This window comes from Lissotriton vulgaris, chromosome 1_1, assembly GCF_964263255.1.
Source record: "Lissotriton vulgaris chromosome 1_1, aLisVul1.2, whole genome shotgun sequence".
Lineage (NCBI taxonomy): Eukaryota > Metazoa > Chordata > Amphibia > Caudata > Salamandridae > Lissotriton > Lissotriton vulgaris.
This window is the reverse complement of record NC_141685.1, coordinates 313,163,311-313,184,969: the sequence shown is the minus strand read 5'-3', so window position 1 is coordinate 313,184,969 and position 21,659 is coordinate 313,163,311. Positions and strand designations below refer to the sequence as shown.

Here is a 21,659-nt window from a genome sequence, read left to right as displayed (position 1 = left end):
GTGCCCACCTGTGTTGAATTTGAATTAGCATCACTACCTTCTGTTAAAATTAGCAGGACTCGTCTTTGTCATTTATTAATGATAGAACATACCTGAGCCGATATCCTGTTGGCTTTAGACCACAGATGCCACAGAAGCTGGAAGGAACCCGAATACTTCCAGCAATATCAGAGCCAAACCCCAGGATTGATCCACCTCCTGCCACCTGAGCTCCTTCCCCTCCTGAGGAGCCGCCTGGAGTTTTCTGATGGTTCAGCGGATGTAAGGTTTGCCCAAAAATAAGGTTGCTGCAGTCATAGCTGTATTGGATAAAGAGAAATATTATGAGTTTCAGAACCAAACGCTTTTCAAAAAAATAGTTGAGCTACTTATATGAGATTCATCATAGCCATAGGCAGCAAAAACGCGTTCATAGATGGGTAAAAATTTAGAAAATGTGGCCAATAGTGAGGATGTAAGGATTCAGAACGAATAATGTGTACCATGAGCTTTTTTTCAGTCTGAATCATTTCTCAGGTTATCAGTATTTATCAACACCACAGAAAGAAGATCTATAAGAGATGAATATAATCACAAACAAAGGAACAGGTAAATAATAAACAGATATGTTTTCTCATACAGTGCCTGTTAAAAGTTTCAGGTCAGCTAAAGCTTCTCTCTTCAATCAATCAATCATCAATCAATCAATCAATCAATAGATTTGTAGAGCACTCATGTCATACGTAAGGGCATCCAAGCACTGGTCCAGTCTTAGCAGTTTGAGATACTTGGCAATTAATCGTGTCACCAATGAAATGGTGTGAAGTATGGACTGGGTCTCAATGATTAGTTTCCAATCCATCGAACGTTTGGCCAAAATACTTTCTTGTACATTTGTAACTGATCATTCAGCTTCTATATTGTGTATCTGTTTGAGACCACTAACCTCATGGTACCTTACGCTATAGCACAGTCGGTGGGATTCTGTGCTTCCAGTGACACACAGCGCTGCTAACTATAAGCTGGACCCAGCCAGCATTTCTTGAGATGGTACATTCCCTCTCTGTTTTACGAATCATGTAACAGTCTGAGTCTCATTGGTTGCCCACAGCACTACCGAGGCAATGCTGCAATTGAAGATAACAAACATTATTTGGAGGCTTCCTAAATTCCTCACACAACTCCTTAAAGTATTTAAAAGGTGTAAGTCCCTTCTGAATCCAATATGGCCGATACAGACGCTGACCTGTGAGACACACAGCAGCATTGCTCCAGCAAAAACTGGCACGTGTAGAAAGCTGTTCTGTTTGAGAGATGTTTGTGTTGCTATTTACCTCTGGTTCAACCCTATCAAGATGGGGGTGTATTTTCCTGCTGGTCAGAAATGACTCATAGATATCACTTGTGGTCCCTCTGCGCTGCTCTAAAGGTGGTTCTGAATGATTACCCGACCAGGAAATTCCATTTCAGGGGTGGGAAGAAGTATGCCAGCTTGCACTAAGTAGTGAGCTATATAGTTTAGTTTCATTTTTGAAAGATGTAATCCCACTGAAGCATTTGTTTCATGTAGTTTGGACATGGCTAACCTTTGAGTAAACTTTTGACATATGAAGAAATTGATAAGAGTGTCTATTTTCTTGAGTTGAGAGCGTGGTACGGGAATCAGCTTTGGAATTTGCTCCATTTTGCAAAGTGTATGCGCATTTGGCCCATAAGCATTGTTGTGTTATCTTTCATCATCACATGTAAATTGTTGCTGATCAGTATCTCCACTATTTCAATTAATTAAGAAGCCATAAGAATAGGTATGGATTGAGTGAGCATGCTGTAGTGTGGAATGAACAGGATGAAGCATTTAAGAAAATCAAACACTCACCCTCAGTCAACTGATCTGGGTTTAATCCATTATCATTTTTAAGCTCACTCCAACACCCCAGCTCAGACATGGCCATATGCAAATCAGTCTTGACCCTGTGCCTCATGGGAACAGTTCAGCCCGAACTGGCAAGCCATGTCTTCCCTGGACCGGAAACAAGCATCCTGGTACCGGTTTCGGGTTCATACCCCTTATCAGCCAGGCTTTCTTGAATCCAGTGGCAAAGTGAGCAAGGGACCCACGTCTGGGCATACCCTGCCAACTTAGGGCGAACAAAGTGATACCAAAGGGGATGATGGACCGAGCGTTTGAGCAAATCAAACACTCACCCCCAGTCAACTGATCTGGGTTTAATCCATCATATTTCTTTAGCTCACTCCACCACCCCATTTCAGACATGGCCATATGCAAATCAGTCTGACCCTGTGCCTCATGGGAACAGCCAGCCCGAACTTCCAAGCCATTTCTTCCATGGATCGGAAACAAGCATCCTGGGTCTGGTTTCGGGTTCCATCTGTAACCCAGAAGCTGAATAGCCCTTTGGTGAGGTGTGAACCTGCTTACACACGTTAAGACAAAGGTCTTGGATGTGGGCAGGTATTCCTTTTTTAGGGCGAGGCCTCCGCCACTGCGTCAGCAGTGGGAGGAGTTCCGACCCTATTGGGGCTTTCAGACTTCTGTAGGATACATTCCAGAAAGCGTGCGGTTTTTGCGTGTGGTATTTTGCCATGTGCATCGTAATTGGTCCTCGCACGTCTCTCTTTACATTAGCCTTCACGCAATAGGCCATAGACATTTATGTTTCAGCACTTCCTGCATTTTCTGTGTGGTTTCGTGCAGAGCAGGGCAATAAATTATCAATTAGAGCTGTCAGGGTGCCGCAGTAATGGAAGGCAGATGTTCTGCTCTCTCGTGACTGTTTCTCTTTAAAGTCGAACAGAAAGATTTTCTCAACTTGATAAAACTTTTCCGCTCTCTTCAATGCATGAAAATCAGCGAAAGGCGAAATCCACCTTTCAACATTCGGCCTCTCTTATATTTATATGCACGGTGGCATGAGTGTGGCATATATTGGTGCGCCCTGGGCAGCAAGTGCAAGCGTGAGGAGTTTGCAAACAACATTAAGCGCAGGTCGGGCGCAGACATCTCTCCTGGGGACTGCAAGCATCTCCCCTGGAGTGCATCCAAGACGTGCCTCGCACTTGCACCACACAAAGCCAGTTTCAAGCAGCAGACTTTCGGAACATTGGGGGGCGTTGAGTCGTTATTTACAGCGCTGGAAACTAAGCGCTCACATACAGCGCTATATTAACATCGTCGATGTATGCTGGCCAAATCTCAGAATAAGCTCTCACTTGGGCTTCGTTGCCAGTCCAGGCGTTAAGCCACAGTGGGCAGGGACACTGCGCATCCCTCGTACACACAGGAATCTCGACGCAGGTGGGCGGCGGCGAGTTTCATTAATCACAGAAACTCCAATTATTCACCTCATCAGAGACACGAAACCTGCTGAAAGGTCAAATAAAGACGTAGACTCTGTGCTTAAATCTGACCCAGGAAGTCCTCTCCGCTAACCCGCCAGACGCTTTCCCGAAATAAAGTGACTTAAATGAGCACTTTAAGTGAAACCTTTTCTAAAATGATTGGATGCAAAGATATTCAGTCTGTGAGGTGCGTTTGGACTGAGTTTTTTCTCTCTAGTCGGCGGGACAAACCTGGCAATATCTATGAAATGTGTCATTTAAATGACGTTGTCAGAGGTAGCTACTACAGGGGTGATAGATAAGGTGAGTCGTGGCAGGTTGTCCAGTGCCAGCCGGGTGCAGGGTTGCACCCATGTCCTGCACAGTAGGGCAAGCCTATCAGGAGCCACTTCCCTTTCTTTGCATCCCCTTTCTTTCCAAGCATAACAGTGGGAATTCGCCCGCTTGTTTCCGCCGTGCTCAATTCCAGTGGCAGCTGTTGTGAGGTGAAGGTGGCCCGGCCCCGGGTTCTGCCCTCTGACCCCCCTCTCCCGACCTTTAAAGCCTGCCTCCCCAGGGGTTATTCTGGCACACGATCTCCCATTGTCCTGGGGGCGGGCACATTACCCAGTTTGTGTGCGTGTTCGTGTGTGTGTGTGTGCGCCTCACTGCCTCGCGCGCCCCAGCGTGCAAAGCATCCGAGATGCCCGATCATTTCCAAACTATTGAATGTATTGAATAATCTGGCCTGAATGCATTAGTGACAGTGAGTACAGAGTGACAGTGAGTGCAGAGTGAGTGCAGAGACAGTGAGTAGAGAGTGACGGTGAGTGCAGAGTGAGTGCAGAGACAGTGAGTGCCGTGGGAGTGCAGACTGACAGTGAGTGCCGAGGGAGTGCAGTGATAGTGAGTGCAGAGGGACAGTGAGTGCAGAGTGAGTACAGAGACAGTGAGTAGAGAGTGACGGTGAGTGCAGAGTGAGTGCAGAGACAGTGAGTGCCGAGGGAGTGCAGACTGACAGTGAGTGCCGAGGGAGTGCAGTGACAGTGAGTGCAGAGTGAGTGCAGAGACAGTAAGTGCAGAGTGACAGTGAGTGCAGACTGAGTGCAGAGTGACAGTGAGTGCAGAGTGAGTGCAGAGCGACAGTGAGTGCAGAGTGAGTGCAGAGACAGTGAGTGCAGACTGACAGTGAGTGCAGACTGAGTGCAGAGTGAGTGCAGAGTGACAGTGAGTGCAGAGTGAGTGCAGAGACAGTGAGTGCAGAGTGAGTGCAGAGACAGTGAGTGCAGAGTAAGTGCAAAGTGACAGTGAGTGCAGAGTGACAGTGAGTGCAGAGTAAGTGCAGAGTGACAGTGAGTGCAGAGTGAGTGCAGAGTGACAGTGAGTGCAGAGTGAGTGCAGAGTGACAGTGAGTGCAGAGTGAGTTCAGAGACAGTGAGTGCAGAGACAGTGAGTGCAGAGTGAGTACAGACAGTGAGTGCAGAGTGACAGTGAGTGCAGAGTGAGTGCAGAGTGAGTGCAGAGTGACAGTGAGTGCAGAGTGAGTGCAGAGTGGCAGTGAGTGCAGAGTGAGTGTAGAGACAGTGAGTGGAGAGTGACAGTGAGTGCAGAGTGAGTGCACAGTGAGTGCAGAGACAGTTAGTGCAGAGTGAGTGCTGAGTGCCAGTGAGTGCAGAGTGCCTGTGAGTGCAGAGTGCCAGTGAGTGCAGATTGCCTGTGAGTGCAGAGTGCCAGTGAGTGCAGAGTGCCAGTGAGTGCAGAGTAAGTGCAGAGTGACAGTGAGTGCAGAGTAAGTGCAGAGTGACAGTGAGTGCAGAGTGACAGTGAGTGCAGAAAGAGTGCAGAGTGACAGTGAGTGCAGAGTGAGTGTAGAGACAGTGAGTGCAGAGTGACAGTGAGTGCAGAGTGAGTGCAGAGACAGTGAGTGCAGAGTGAGTGCAGAGACAGTGAGTGCAGAGTGACAGTGAGTGCAAACTGAGTGCAGAGTGCCAGTGAGTGCAGAGTGAGTGCAGAGTGCCAGTGAGTGCAGAGTGACAGCGAGTGCAGAGTGAGTGCAGAGTGACAGTGAGTGCAGAGTGAGTGCAGAGACAGTGAGTGCAGAGTGAGTGCAGAGACAGTGAGTGCAAAGTGACAGTGAGTGCAGACTGAGTGCAGAGTGGCAGTGAGTGCAGAGCGACAGTGAGTGCAGAGTGAGTGTAGAGACAGTGAGTGGAGAGTGACAGTGAGTGCAGAGTGAGTGCACAGTGAGTGCAGAGATAGTGAGTGCAGAGTGCCAGTGAGTGCAGAGTGAGTGTAGAGTGCCAGTGAGTGCAGAGTGAGTGTAGAGTGGCAGTGAGTGCAGAGTGGCAGTGAGTGCAGAGTGGCAGTGAGTGCAGACTGAGTGAAGAGTGACAGTGAGTGCAGAGTGAGTGCAGAGTGACAGTGAGTGCAGAGTGAGTGCAGAGTAACAGTGAGTGCAGAGTGAGTTCAGAAACAGTGAGTGCAGAGACAGTGAGTGCAGAGTGAGTACAGAGACAGTGAGTGCAGAGTGACAGTGAGTGCAAAGTGAGTGCAGAGTGACAGTGAGTGCAGAGTGAGTGCAGAGTGACAGTGAGTGCAGAGTGAGTGCAGAGTGACAGTGAGTGCAGAGTGAGTGCGTGAGTGCAGAGTGACAGTGAGTGCAGAGTGAGTGCAGAGTGAGTGCAGAGTGACAGTGAGTGCAGAGTGAGTGCAGAGTGACAGTGAGTGCAGAGTGACAGTGAGTGCACAGTGAGTGCAGAGACAGTGAGTGCAGAGTGACAGTGAGTGCAGAGTGAGTGCAGAGTGCCAGTGAGTGCAGAGTGCCAGTGAGTGCAGAGTGCCAGTGAGTGCAGAGTAAGTGCAGAGTGACAGTGAGTGCAGAGTGAGTGCAGAGTGACAGTGAGTGCAGAGTGAGTGCAGAGACAGTGAGTGCAGAGTGACAGTGAGTGCAGAGACAGTGAGTGCAGAGTGAGTGCAGAGACAGTGAGTGCAGAGTGACAGTGAGTGCAGACTGAGTGCAGAGACAGTGAGTGCAGAGTAATAGAGAGTGCAGACTAAGTGCAGAGTGCCAGTGAGTGCAGAGTGAGTGCAGAGTGCCAGTGAGTGCAGAGTGCCAGTGAGTGCAGAGTGACAGTGAGTGCAGAGTGAGTGCAGAGTGACAGTGAGTGCAGAGTGAGTGCAGAGACAGTGAGTGCAGAGACAGTGATTGCAGACTGAGTGCAGAGTGACAGTGAGTGCAGAGTGAGTGGAGAGTGACAGTGAGTGCACAGTGAGTGCAGAGTGAGTGCAGAGACAGTGAGTGCAGAGTGCCAGTGAGTGCAGAGTGAGTGCAGAGTGCCAGTGAGTGCAGAGTGAGTGCAGAGTGGCAGTGAGTGCAGAGTGGCAGTGAGTACAGAGTGGCAGTGAGTGCAGAGTGGCAGTGAGTGCAAGTGGCAGTGAGTGCAGAGTGGCAGTGAGTGCAGAGTGCCAGTGAGTGCAGAGTGACAGCGAGTGCAGAGTGAGTGCAGAGACAGTGAGTGCAGAGTGAGTGCAGAGTGGCAGTGAGTGCAGAGTGGCAGTGAGTGCAGAGTGGCAGTGAGTGCAGAGTGGCAGTGAGTGCAGAGTGAGTGTAGAGACAGTGAGTGCAGAGTGAGTGTAGAGACAGTGAGTGCAGAGTGAGTGCAGAGTGACAGCGAGTGCAGAGTGAGTGCAGAGACAGTGAGTGCAGAGTGAGTGCAGAGACAGTGAGTGCAGAGTGAGTGCAGAGACAGTGAGTGCAGAGACAGTGAGTCCAGAGTGACAGTGAGTGCAGAGTGACAGTGAGTGCAGAGTGAGTGCAGAGTGACAGTGAGTGCAGAGTGAGTGTAGAGACAGTGAGTGCAGAGTGAGTGTAGAGACAGTGAGTGCAGAGTAAGTTCAGAGTGACAGTGAGTGCAGAGTGAGTACAGAGACAGTGAGTGCAGAGTAAGTTCAGAGTGACAGTGAGTGCAGAGTGACAGTGAGTGCAGAGTAAGTGCAGAGTGACAGTGAGTGCAGAGTGACAGTGAGTGCAGAGTGAGTACAGAGACAGTGAGTGCAGAGTAAGTTCAGAGTGACAGTGAGTGCAGAGTGACAGTGAGTGCAGAGTGAGTGCAGAGTGACAGTGAGTGCAGAGTGAGTGCAGAGTGACAGTGAGTGCAGAGTGAATGCAGAGTGACAGTGAGTGCAGAGTGACAGTGAGTGCAGAGTGACAGTGACTGCAGAGTGACAATGACTGCAGTGTGTGAGTATGCATGGTAAACAGTGTGTAAGTGTGCAGGGTGCACATTGTGTGAGTGTGCAGGAGGAGTGTGCAGGATAAACAGTGTGTGACTATGCAGGGTGAACAGTGTGAGTGTGTCCAATCAAGCCCTAGCAGCAATTCCACGCATCCAAAGATCCACCATGGGGGCAAGATCCTTCTCCTACTTAGCTGCCAAGACCTGGAATTCTCTCCCCGCCCACCTCCGCCTTACACAGAACCACCTCTCCTTCAGAAAACAACTAAAAACTTGGATATTCGATAAGTAAAGTACCCCCCTCCCTCAAGCGTCTTGAGACCCTCTGGGTGAGTAGTGCGCTATACAAATTCTAAACTTGAACTTGAACTTGAGTGTGCAGGGTGAGCAGTGTCTTAATGTGTAGGGGCAGTGTGTGAGTGTGCAGGGAACAAACACTCAAAGTAAGTCCACCACACACATACATAACACCACACATATAAGACCACACACACACTATACACACACATACACCACCCACACATACACCACACACACATACCACACACACTAGTCTCTCACCACCACACACTCATCACTACTCACCACAACACACTCACTACCACACACTCACCCCCACAGACTCACCACCACACACTCACCACTACACACTCACCACTACACACACAACCACACACCACCAGCCGTCAGTGCACGCTTTCACCAGGGCCAAAAACCACCACCATCAATGCACGCTTTCACCAAACACAAACACCACCAGGTGTACAACACCAGCCTTTCCAAAATAAGGGAGGAAGCGTAGAGGTGCTGATAGAATCACCCTCCTAGCAGTATCATATAAACAATGAGATTCTATCAATGTGAAGAGGTGATAATTTCTTTAGTGTTTTTATTCTTATGGGGTCTGGTGAGATACTAGGCTCTCTCTTAGGTCTAGAAAGACAAGAGCACTATGTGCTTTTTAAAATACCCCTCACACACTAAAAAGTCCTTTAGTGTCATGCTTCATCATAGGGGTCTTCCCGTCCCTATAACGGGGCGGGGCGTGCTCGACCAAACGAACTACGCGGGAGCACTTAAGTTGTGACAGAGGCTATGTGTGGGTGTAGGGGTGTTAGTGAAGTGTAGGGACCTAACAAGTGAGTGCAAAAATACAAAAGATTAAAAATTCCCTGGCTTAGTAGAAAAAATATATTTTATTCACTTCTCTAGCTGGGAACATTAAGAAGGGGATTGTGAGGTAGAGCAATAGCTAACTACCTAGTCGACATGTTTCGTAAGCAGTCCCCTACCCACACCATCAGCCATCTGTGCACGCTTTTACCAAGCACACACCCACCAGCCGTCAGTGCACCCTTCCACCAGGCACACACACCTCCAGCCGGCAGTGCACTCTTCCACCAAGCACACACACCACCAGCCATCACTGCACAATTTCTACAGACAGGCACACACACCACCAGCCATCAGTGCACACATCAATTGTTAATGCATCCACAATTAACTATTGTAGCAATCACAGTATGGTACACTTTTCACTTTACTTACTTTACACTTTACACTTTTCTTTTATACATATTCATCTAAAGCACAGCATGCCACGATTGCTACAATTCCAATCTAACCCACATAATTCCACTACACACCACATGCACACACTCCATAACACATGCCAAAAAGACATTGCCATTTACAATGCCATTAGCTCAAACTCAAATAAATCCGAGCCCTATTGCATTTCCAATGCTTGTTATAGTAAGCTGATGATCTGGTGTGTGCCTAGGAATATAGTTAACTTTGAGGAGGTCAAATCTATCACTGGCAGGTGTAGCAAACAACTGGGCCTCCACCCTTTCCCTAGCCAGTCAGAGCCCATGCCCAGTAGAGGAGGTGCTGTTTTGAGTGACCACAGACAAGGGGTTGCTGATGTCCCTGGCCACACCACTAGGTTGGGCACAGAAAGTCTGCAATGGGGAAAAAGGGTTCTGTCAGATTTGTTTTAGGCAGAGAAGGGCATTGAGGGATTTCTTGCTGTCTGTGACCTGAGAAGAGCCCTGAAGTCTGGACCTGCTCCCATTCCCATACCCAGGATAGAAAGGTGAACTTCAAATCTTATGGCTGACCTGCTGCGTGGGCTACAGGGAAACAAGCTTCAAGAGGCCCTTCCTCAGCATTCCCGGCTGACTAGTTCCAAATAGACCTAGCCTTGACTCTGCTGCTGGCCTCTGCTGGGGTGAGTGTTGACTCCCAAATGCTATCTCTATTGCCCTGGAACCTTTGCTGTGTCAAAATGTACTCCTTCTAACATATCCTGAAACCCGGGACGTAGATACTTTTTAAAAATTTTTACCCTAAGAACACACAGGGGACCAGGACCATCCTGTCAAGGATATCCAACAAAAGTGCACTGATTCTGGGCCAAAGATCCCCACAGCTCAGCTACACTGTTCTCCGCAGTACCAAATTTGAGTCAGCTGGTTCTTGCAGAGAAGGCATACGGTCTCAGAGAGCCCTCTTCAGTTACCTCCTGCAGCCTACCACAAGAAGAATCTGAGCACCTTAAAAGTGACTATGCCTGAAGGCAGATATCTTCACCGAGCCAAGGTGCAAACATTATCTGGCTTGCGAGAAACCTACACTGACTGTAAAATTTAAATTTCTTCTACTCAGAGCTTTCTGCCCAAAAGTCCAGAGCTTCACCAACACCTCATCCAGCAACAATCTGATGGTGTGGAGCCCTCTTTGAAAATAGTCTACTGGCTTGCTCTGCTGAGGATTTTTGACTTAAATTCCAGAGAATAAGGGCCTTATTATTAGTTAGGCGGTCTGATAGCCGTTGGACGGCCCCAGCCCTCGCCAGCAGCCCACGTTGCTGGCGGTCCAAAAACCGCCGTATTACGAGTCAACCATGTGGCCATCTGTGTGGATGCAGGGATCTTGCAGTGGTGTTGAGTACTATTATCAAATATATTGATGCCTGTGTGTACATTTTGACAGCATATGTGTCGATTGCACACATTATTTGACGTGGGTACTCACCTCCTCAACTTATACCCTAATTTCTTACAATCAAAACAATAAGGAGTATCAGACGTAGGAGAACCAGTTCAACAGGCATATGTGGAGAATGATACAGCAGATGAGCAGGATCAGGATGTGGGTGTGTATTAGTATCAGGATCAGGACGCCAGTTTTCTTTTTTTGTTTGTTTAGGGAGTTTTATGTAGCGCAAACTTGAGTGCTTTACATAGCATCAGCTGTGTTACATGTAGACCCATTCATTTTTGTTAGGCCGGGGAAATTAAGTGATTTGCCCAGAATCACAGGATGTTCAGCGTCATTGCCGAGACTCAAACCCTGTTCTCCAAATTCGAGGTCGATCGCCCTAACCGTTAGGCCAACTTCTCTCCCCTATTAGCCAATCTAAGGCTAATACAAGAAACCATGACTAGGAAGAACAGGGTCAGGAAGGACTAGAACCAGGGGAACCATATTCAGGAAGCCAGTACCAGGGTAGCCAGAACAAGTTAGAACAATGCCAGGATGAGGACCAGTAGGACCAAACAAAAAAAAGGGAGGACTTGGAACAGGACTAGTAAGAAGACCAACACCAGAAGGCATGGGAGAACTTGGACATCTATGTGATTCTAGCCCACATGTATTAGGGTATCTCTTCCTAAAACAGTTCTTATTCATGTTTCTTGTGCTGTCATCCATTAGAAACCCACTCTTTTTTCACCCCACTCATAGAACAGGCAGGTATTTGCTGAAAAATCTGAACATTCCAAGATAATTGACCAGAAAGCCAAGACGGTTACAATTCTAACTTATGAGCAATAGCAGACACTGTCTGCTGCTGGAACGCTAGTCTAAGGGTGAATCAGAGGGCAGAGGGATTGAAGCTTGTTAGATGGGTCTAAAGGGGTATGGGTGAAAAAGTGTGAAGTCTGTGAAGGATAGTAGAAAGAGTTTGAGAAACTCAGAAGGCTGAAGTTAGCAAAAATGGTTAAAGACAATCAGTGGGAGTCAAAAGACTAAGGCAATCAGCAAATGGGATCTCAGCATAACAAGACGAGTCCAGTGAGCAGAAGAAGGGGTGAGAGAGGCTCCTGTCTGATACATTGTCTTAGGTGGCCCACAGAGGGATCCTGAGTAACAAAGCAGTAATGGCACTGGGAATCAAGGCCAACATTGATAGCTCCAGGACCAGACAAGTGGGCTGGGGCAATTCTGAGGGCTAGATGGAGGCTGGTGGATATAAATATATGTTTCAAGAGCTTGGAAGGCTGGCAAGGAAGCCATGAGAGTTAAGAGCAGTAGAGCCATCTGCATGACTTCCCCAGCTTTGCACTGACAACCCATATGCATGCATGAGTGGTGTGAATATGTAGCAAGTGTGTAGTAGTAAAACTGTGAGTGTGATCAAAGTCTAAGTACTGGGACCAGTGGGATGTATTTTGGATTGCCCATGGTTTACCATGCAACATGATGGAGAGTAGAAACACTTTCACAGACAGTTGAAGTGTATCAACTGAATGCCTGTGGCTAAAGGGTGGAGACCCAGACACTGAAATGAAGGAATGTGGAGAAATGTCTGTCCACAGACATTCTGTGAGGTCTTTGTTATCAAAGGGCTGCTGAATAGTTCTTCAGAAGTGATGCAACCAGATAGATGGTAGGGGTGAGTGCGAGGTGAGAGGTTTCAATGCTTCTAAACAAGGACTGTCCTATTGTCTGTGCTGATGATAGCCAGGTGCACAGATCTCAAGCTTCTTTGCTCCTGTTTATACCCAGCACAGCAGCTACTGCTCAGAGAGCCATCACCTAGCATAAAGGCTGTGTCTAAGCTACAGATATAGAATGGCATTGAAAAGGGAAACATCCCAAATCAGTTATGAAACCTCAAAAGTGGATTCACAACCCCTGTCTGGAACATTAGTATAAAGGTGGAACTGTGAAATGATCGATTACAATAAGTCTTTCTCTGATTTACTGGGAATATTCATTAATAATCCAATGACATTCAGTCCAACAATTATAGTCCGATTTGTTCATTCATTGGATCTATTGACAGAATACCTTCTATAATGACCTGGCATAGTACTGGTCTTTGACGAGGGACTATACATTGTCCATCCCATTTAGGGTAAAACCAGGCTGAAAGAGAAAGGAAAACACTAAATTCCCCATATGGGAGATTGGGTTACTGGTTGAGGAGGATGAAACCCTACTCAAGAAGGAACCACAATTCTTGAGACAGTGAAGCAAACCTCAAATTGACCTGTGTTAAACCCTCTGGTAGCTTGGCACAAAGAAAGTCAGGCTAAGGTATAAAGTATGTATGCATCACTTCAAACACTATTAAAGTGAACACACAACCCAAGAAAAATCCTACACCAATTTATAAAAATAGAGTAAAATGTATTACATTATTTGACACCAAAGCAACAAAACTTCAATCAGTAGAACCAGAGATATGCAATTTTAAAAGGCTTCAGGTAACTATAGTACCTAAAAACACAAAGTACCACTCAGGATTATCTGGTAGTGCAAGACCGCGTGAATGTCACAAGTTCAGGGTGATCGCAATAGAGTGACTTAGTGGGATCTGGATACTTATTATAGTAGCTAAGATCCTCAACAGAACAGTATACTTCAGTATTATTGTTAAACCCAGGGACAGTGTATACTGGACTGGAATTTAACTCAGTACTCTTCATTTTAAAAGCTTTTCAAAAATGTTTTCATTGAGAGTACAGCTCAACTCTGCTAATATGGCAAACTGGGTCTACTCCTATCTTCTGTACTAAAATAGCCTAAGATATTGCTTCATTTTTCTTTTAATATTTCACTGTTTTTCCTATCTAACATAACAGGTAACATTTTCACCTCCAAAACATACATTACCTAAATCCACACCCCTTCCCCCCTCACACCAGCCCTCATCCCCGTTCCTCTCACCCCTGATACCACAGCTCCCACCCGCAACCCGCCTAACCTAGATCAGCATCTGACCGACACACACAAAGGCAAACCCCACCCTCTACCCCCCCCCCATTCTCAGCCCCCACTTTCACCCATTAACTAATCACACAGAACACACCACCTCCATCAACTCAACTCCACCCCCTCAAAAAAGAACCATCTACAATCCCACTTCCCCCCCAGTCTCACCCCCCACTACCCAACCTCCACCCCCTTCACCACTAACAAACGCCCGTCCTCCACCCTGCACCCTCCGCCTTCCACCAATACGCTCATCCACACCACCAACCTCTCCCCTATGTCATCCACGCCCGACCCTACCATCCCCACCTCCGACACATTTCCCACACTGGACTGCATTACGGCCTCCCTCCTCCAGCTCAAAGAAGACATGCACATCATCAAACAACAACTACTCGGTCTATCACACTCCAGTCACCCCTCACCCAACACTCTCCACCAGATCAAACAAGACATTCACATCATCAAACAATTACTCAGCACACATCCCAGACACCCCTCACGCGCCTCCGCCATCACCTCCCCTCCCAACTGGTCCTCCACCCGGGCGGCGAACTCTCGCACTCGACTCCAACCGCACTGGACCTCAATCCCTGTTCACAACCGCGAAAACCGCCCCCATCGCTCCTGCAACCCTCTCTCGGACCTCGACACAATCACCCTCCTCCGCTCCTACGACTCAGCTCCTCATAGCAACACACCCGACACTCTCACTGCCATTCCTACGATTCACTCCAATCCCCTTAGACCCCCCACACTGAACAACAGAATCGCTATCCATAGTAACCTGAGAGAAGTCCTCCTCGCTCTAGAACCCCCTTCCACACTCGACACACCCCGTCTCAAATGCACTCTCCTCAACTGCAGATCTGCTGCTAGACACTCCTCCGCTATCGCTGATCTCATCCTAAAATTGGATCTTGACTTAATCATCATGACTGAAACGTGGCTAACAGAATCCTCTACACCTATAATGGACATTCTGGTTCCCCCCAACTACCTCATCACTAGACTTGATAGGTCTGGCAATAAAAAAGGTGGCGGAATCGCATGTATATACAGGAGCAACCTCTCTGTCATGAAAGTAACTTCCCCTTCCCTACCCTCCCCAACCTCCTGTGAATACATCTGCCTTGACATTATCAATGAGGGCAAACCGATCTGCACTCTTCACGGCGTTTACCACCCACCCGGCGACAACCTTACCTTCTCCCAACAAATCATGGATATGATCTCAACCATCTCTGGGCGACAACTCACACAAATATACCTTGGTGACTTCAACCTCCACTGGAACGATCGTAATGATGCGGTGGTAAAAGGTCTGCAGAATTTCCTTAACGCCCTTGACCTCACTCAAATTTGCAACAGTCCAACACACGAGAAAGGCTCTATCCTCGACCTTATCATCTCCAAAGAAGCCTCTACCCAACTCGAATCTATCCAACCCTGTGACTGGTCAGGCCATCATATTATGTTATGTTATGTTATGTTGTTTATGTTTTTAATATAGCGCAACGGCTACTCAAAAAGAGTGTCCCGGCGCTTTGGGTATATTATCATAGCATATTATCACATTCTTCATCAATGCAAAAGTTAAATTTAACCCTGTTCAACCCCCCAGACCCAAAGTCTGGAAAAGAGACATGAAAAAACTAAACTCAAACTCTCTGTCCCCCAACAGCTGCAACTTACTACTTCCTCCTACTGGCGTTAAGGACGTCCAATCCTTGACTGATCACTATCTCAACACTATGACCTCAATAATTAATGAAGTCGCACCCTTGCAGCTAAAAAAAGCCCCCGCAAAAATCTCCAATCCCTGGTACGACGGGAGTCTCAATGACGATAGACGCGCCATGCGGATGGCAGAGCGCACCTGGAGATCAGCTCCCTCTGCATTGAACCTAAAAACCCTGAAGAAAAAGAGAAATGCCTACTTCAGGAAAATAAAACGCTCAAAATCAGACTTCTTCAGCCGTCAGCTCGACCAAGCCAAAAATCGTCCGAGAAAACTGTTTGAGCTTATCCGAACACAATCCAAAGAACAACCCCAACCTCTTAGCACTATGTGCGAAGCTCCCCCCTGCGAAGACTTCGCCTCTTTCTTTAACCAAAAAACTGACAACATAAAGAATGATCTCCTCATGGACGCAAGCCTCTATTCCAAACCCCACTGCATAGCACCCACTAAACCAAAAAACAATGCCACTTGGTGATCCTTTGTCACCTACACGGAAGAAGAAATCGGCAGACTGCTCAGCACTCTGAAACCATCCAATCACCTCACGGACCCCCTTCCTGCTAACGCTGTCAAAGTCCTTACCCCGTCGATCCTTCCACTCTGGACTAAAATCATCAACAGCTCACTTCAACAAGGGACCATTCCCGACTCCCTCAAAGTTGGACAAGTCACACCCTTGCTAAAGAAACCTACAGCAGACCCCTCGGACCTAAACAACTACCGTCCGATTACTAATATTCCGACTCTTGCCAAACTGCTGGAAAAGTGCGCACAAATACAATTGACTAAACACATTACTCAGTTTGATCTCCTCAACTCTCATCAATCAGGCTTCCGAGCAAATCACAGTACTGAAACTGCTATGACTCACATAATTGACGACGCCCTTCAAATCCTAGATCATAACGATACCTGCCTCCTCATCCTCCTTGATCTCTCCTCCGCATTTGACACCGTCAAACATGAGAACTTACTCGAACTATTAAACACAAGAATGGGCCTATCTGGAACTGTGCTCAAATGGTTCACGTCCTTTCTGCATAACAGGTCGCAGAAATTCAAGAGCAACAACTTGATGTCCGCGCCAAGACCTGTATCGCTAGGCGTACCACAAGGATCAGCCCTATCCCCAACTCTGTTCAACCTAGTTATGGAACCTCTCACCACCTTGCTACAAGAATCCAATGTACACTTCCACATGTATGCCGATGACACCCAACTTTATCTCAAACTACAATCACCCAAAGACATCACGCTCTTGAATTCAACGATCAGAAGCACCCAATCCTGGCTGGCCGCTAATCATCTCAAACTCAATGCCCTTAAAACAGAGTTCCTTCTGATCTCACCTCCCGCGAAGATCACTACCGCACAAATGTGGCTTAAACACCTAACGGCACTCAATGTTCAACCCACCATCGTGGACTCAGCAAAATCTTTGGGCATAACACTTGACACCAATCTCAGCATGCAGGAACACATCAACAAAGCAACAAGACGGAGGTCCTCATCCTGGGCTCCTCTCCCTCCGCCTGGGACGACTCCTGGTGGCCTCCCGCCCTGGGCACCGCACCCAAACCGACAGACCATGCACGCAACCTGGGCTTCATCCTGGACTCCTCCCTCTCCATGACCAGGCAAGTCAACAACGTCTCCTCGGCATGCTTCAACATCCTACGCATGCTACGGAAGATCTTCTGGTGGATCCCCACCGAGACCAGGAAGACCGTCACCCAGGCCCTCGTCACCAGCCGACTGGACTACGGCAACACCCTCTACGCCGGTACCACCGCCAAGCTCCAGAAGAGACTCCAGCGGATCCAGAACGCCTCAGCCAGACTCATCCTCGACATCCCACGAACCAGCCACATCCCTGGACATCTGAGAGACCTTCACTGGCTCCCCGTCAACAAAAGAATCACCTTCCGCCTCCTCACCCACGCACACAAAGCCCTACACGACCAAGGCCCGAGCTACCTCAACAGCCGAGTCAACTTCTACGCTCCCAAACGCCACCTCCGATCAGCCAGCCACGCCCTCGCCGCCGTCCCCCGCATCCGAAGAGCGACTACAGGAGGAAGGTCCTTCTCCTACCTGGCCGCCAAGACCTGGAACTCCCTCCCTCCCGACCTGCGCCTGACCCAAGACCACCTCTCCTTCAGGAAGAAGCTGAAGACCTGGCTGTTCGAGCAGTAGCGGCTCCCCCCCCCCCTCCCCCCCCCCCCCCCAGCGCCTTGAGACCCTACGGGTATGTAGCGCGCTTTATAAGTGTCACTGATTGATTGATTGATTGAACTACCAAATCAACATCCTTAGGAAACTTAAACCCTTCCTTCCAGCCAAAGACTTCCAAACTGCGGTACAATCACTAGTTATACCTCGAATAGAATACGGCAGCACCGCCCTATGCGGTCTCCCCCTAGCTACTACGGCACCCATAAGAGCCTCTTTAAACGCCGCACCGAGACTTATCACTGGTTCAAAAAAACACTCGCACATTTCCCCTGACTTCAAATCCCTGAACTGGCTGCCTTTTGAAGCTAGAATACACCTGAAAATCGCTTGCTTGACACACAAGGCAGTCCACCTGAGCTCACCTAGATACCTAGCTCAGAAGCTGACGATTTCTGGAGGCTCCAGAAACACTAGAGGCACAAACAATCTTTTGCTAAAGCCTAAAAGATTCCGCAAGGAAAAAACCTATAAACGCTCTTTCTCAGGAATGGCTCCCAGGATTTGGAACTCACTCCCCCCTGAAATCAGGCTCATCCCCTCTACCATACTTTTTAAGAAAGAAGTAAAAGCGATCCTCATGGCTAAATGCACCTGAACTACTACTGGGGATTAACTTCAAAGACTCGACTCTGATTTGTACTACTTGTTCGAATCCTTGCATTTTTGTTTGACATTGAAAATGACTTACTAGATTGTTTATGATATCACTTCACTGTACTTCTAACACTATTGATGTATCTGTTTATATATGCTCCCCTACTCTGTAAAGCGCTCCGATATCTGTGAAGATCTTGTTCGCGCTATATAAAACTTTCAAAATAAAATAAATAAATACATTTTAAAAAAACTAAATCGATAGAAAGTTCCCTTCATAGTTAAACATACTAAAAGTAATTTGGATCAGGGATAAGCAGTTCAGAAAGTTTTCCTTTATCCAGAATTAAAAACATGAATTATATTCACTGTGATTTTATAATCTGATTTAGAGGCAAGATGAAGTAGCAGGGTATCCCAATTCGTAAGCACCACAAGGATGACCAGATCATGAATTCCTGCCAACCTCCTTTAGAACATCCATATTCTCCTGAAGTTTAATGCAAGGAACTTAAGGGATCGAGAAGTGTCTGTTGGATTGAGAGTAGACAGAAGTATATTTCCAAGAAAATTAGAACTCTGTCACTTCCAAGATACCCTCTGGGAAGCCTACAAATGGCCCTATGTGACAGTGTCTTCAATATGAGAACAAGGCGTCCCCACGAGAAAACAGTCAAAGACTGTGTATCACACCTAGTTCCTAGAATCTAGGGTGAGTGTTCCATTTATCTAGACGCGACTTTATAAAGCATGCCAATAATCTGGCGGGAAAGGTAAAGTTACAGTGATTTGTGCTTACTTACTATCCGTGTATGATCAAAAAGAGCAATGTGTACCTACTGTTCTAGTTACTAGTATCCCTAAAGATGCCAACTGTTATTGAAAAGGGTATAACCAACATTAAAAATGACCGTTTTCTAGTAATACCCACAATAGGTTAAAATACCTAGTTTTCAACAAACATGTACATAAATCAATATCTTCAGTAATTAAAAACAAAGAATCACAGGTCGACGCGGCGTTTCGGTTTCTTGTATTTCTACCTTCTTCAGGACAGATTCTACATGAGTTTAAAAAGAAATTTTAAGAAAACAGAGTAACACCACTAGTTTTGTACGAAGTGTATGAATAGTAAAGACATGGTCGATATGTGTTCTTAAACTAATGTTTTTTAGAATTACCAGTATGAGATTATATATGCCTAACTGTGTGCAAACATCACCAACAATATGGAATAGGAAATCCGGGGGGATGTAATAAGGTCTGTTTGGACTAGAGATGCCTAGTAATGAAGTTTCAGTTAAATTAGCTCATGATTACTTAGAAATGTGTATACTTAATGGTCTGCACCAATGCTACGTAGAGTAACTCTGTTTTCTTAAAATTTCTTTTTAAACTCATGTAGAATCTGTCCTGAAGAAGGTAGAAATACAAGAAACCGAAACGCGGCGTCGACCTGTGATTCTTTGTTTTTAAATTGTTTTATACAAATGTATTAACACTGTTTCTTTGATTGATTGTATACTTTGTAAAGATGGAATTTTAAATTTGTATGTATAATAAATGTGTAACAGAGTAACTCATGGTGTGGTAAACTTTTCCTTTTCCTTTGACATTTACTGAAGATATTGATTTATGTACATGTTTGTTGAAAACTAGGTATTTTAACCTATTGTGGGTATTACTAGAAAACGGTCATTTTTAATGTTGGTTATACCCTTTTCAATAACAGTTGGCATCTTTAGGGATACTAGTAACTAGAACAGTAGGTACACATTGCTCTTTTTGATCATACACGGATAGTAAGTAAGCACGAATCACTGTAACTTTACCTTTCCCGCCAGATTATTGGCATGCTTTATAAAGTCGCGTCTAGATAAATGGAACACTCACCCTAGATTCTAGGAACTAGGTGTGATACACAGTCTTTGACTGTTTTCTCGTGGGGACGCCTTGTTCTCATATTGAAGATTCATTATCCCCCCAGTCCCCTATTAGTCTGTGTGGGGTCCTCCTTTTCTTTTTAACCTATGTGACAGTGCCCACAATGTAATAGCCCATAAGAAAATAAGGCTACAGAGATCCCTGGAAGAGCTGGAGAGCAAACTGTTAGAGATCAAGGCTAACCTAGGCCCAGTACCAGACCCCTCCTCCCTCAGATCATATGACCTGTGCACGCAGCAGATTTTTTTGGCGGCGCGCGGCGTTGGTGATACAATTTTTGCGGCGCGCGGCGTTTATCATCGTTTGCCGAGTTGTTTTTTTCGATAGTTTGCGAGTGCTGCGCCATTTTGGATCTTGCTGTGTGATCCCGCGGGAATTTGCGAGCGCGATTACGTCATCGCGGCTTGCCAGCGATAGTTTGTCAACGCGAGTACGGCGAGATCACGTCTCGCGGTACTTCGCAATTGCGAGATTTGAGATGCGGCGAGCGAAAATATAAATTTGCAATTCTGCACAAGAAATCCACCAGCAAGCAGCATAAACCTTCTAGAAATGATGATTTTTATGTGAATAACTCCTTAGTTTGACATTTGCCTGCACTTTTTTAGCGAGGAGTCCATTTTGGGGAGGGGGGCAGGGGGGTGGGAGGAAGGAAGTGCCCCATAGTCTTCAACTTCCTGTTCCTGTTCAGCAGGCTCCTCCCAGTGCTTTGTCCATCTCCTGGTCACTTTTCATTCGGATGTGGACCTGGAAGGATTACTTTTTGTGGATGCTGCTGGATCTTTGGATTTGAGGCCTTTTTGACTTTCTGTTGGATTAGAAATTTTACAAGTAAGTTTGTTTGGGGCATTACAGTTGCTGCAACTAAAATTTTGGGATTTTCGATTTTTGGGCTGTTTTGGGGCCTTTTCCCCAGGGGTACTCAGTGGTGGGTGGACTGATTCTTTCTGTGGGTTGTCTTGAACTTAAACATCATGGAGGCCATAGATGAATTGGGATTGTGCTGATTTTTCTGTGTTTTTCGATTTTTTTTTTTTGTAAAATTTTGTGTTTTTCGATTTTTGACCTGTTGTTGGGGCCTTGACCAGGGGTAGTGAGTGGTGCATGGGCCTAGTCTTTCTGTGGGCTGTCTTGAATTTAAACATCATGGAGGCCATGGATGGAATGGGATTGTGCTGATTTTGCAGTGTTTTTCGATTTTGGGGCCTGTACTTGTGGCCTTTTCACCAGGGGTATTTGAGTCTAGCATGGGCCTAGTCTTTCTGTGGGCTGTCTTGAATTTAAACATCATGGAGGCCATGGATGGAATGGGATTGTGCTGATTTTGCAGTGTTTTTCGATTTTTGGGCCTGTACTTGTGGCCTTTTCACCAGGGGTATTTGAGTCTAGCATGGGCCTAGTCTTTCTGTGGGCTGTCTTGAATTTAAACATCATGGAGGCCATGGATGGAATGGGATTGTGCTGATTTTGCAGTGTTTTTCGATTTTTGGGGGTGTTCATGGGGAGGGACATGCCATGTGGCTGGTGGCCATTTTGAGTGCAGCTACAGGCACTGGCCATGTGCTGGCAGGCAAGTGGCCATT

General features: G+C 46.8%; 1 protein-coding gene across 1 annotated transcript in view; it reads right to left on the bottom strand.

The window, feature by feature from the left end:
• The window catches only part of LOC147747106 (vitamin D3 hydroxylase-associated protein-like), a 337,273-nt gene that overhangs the window by 156,713 nt on the left and 158,901 nt on the right, over nucleotides 1–21,659 (bottom strand). The window contains exon 5 of the mRNA XM_086952357.1: nucleotides 93–299. Within this exon, the coding sequence (XP_086808483.1) occupies nucleotides 93–299 (207 nt within the window). The remainder of the gene's footprint in view (nucleotides 1–92; nucleotides 300–21,659) is intronic.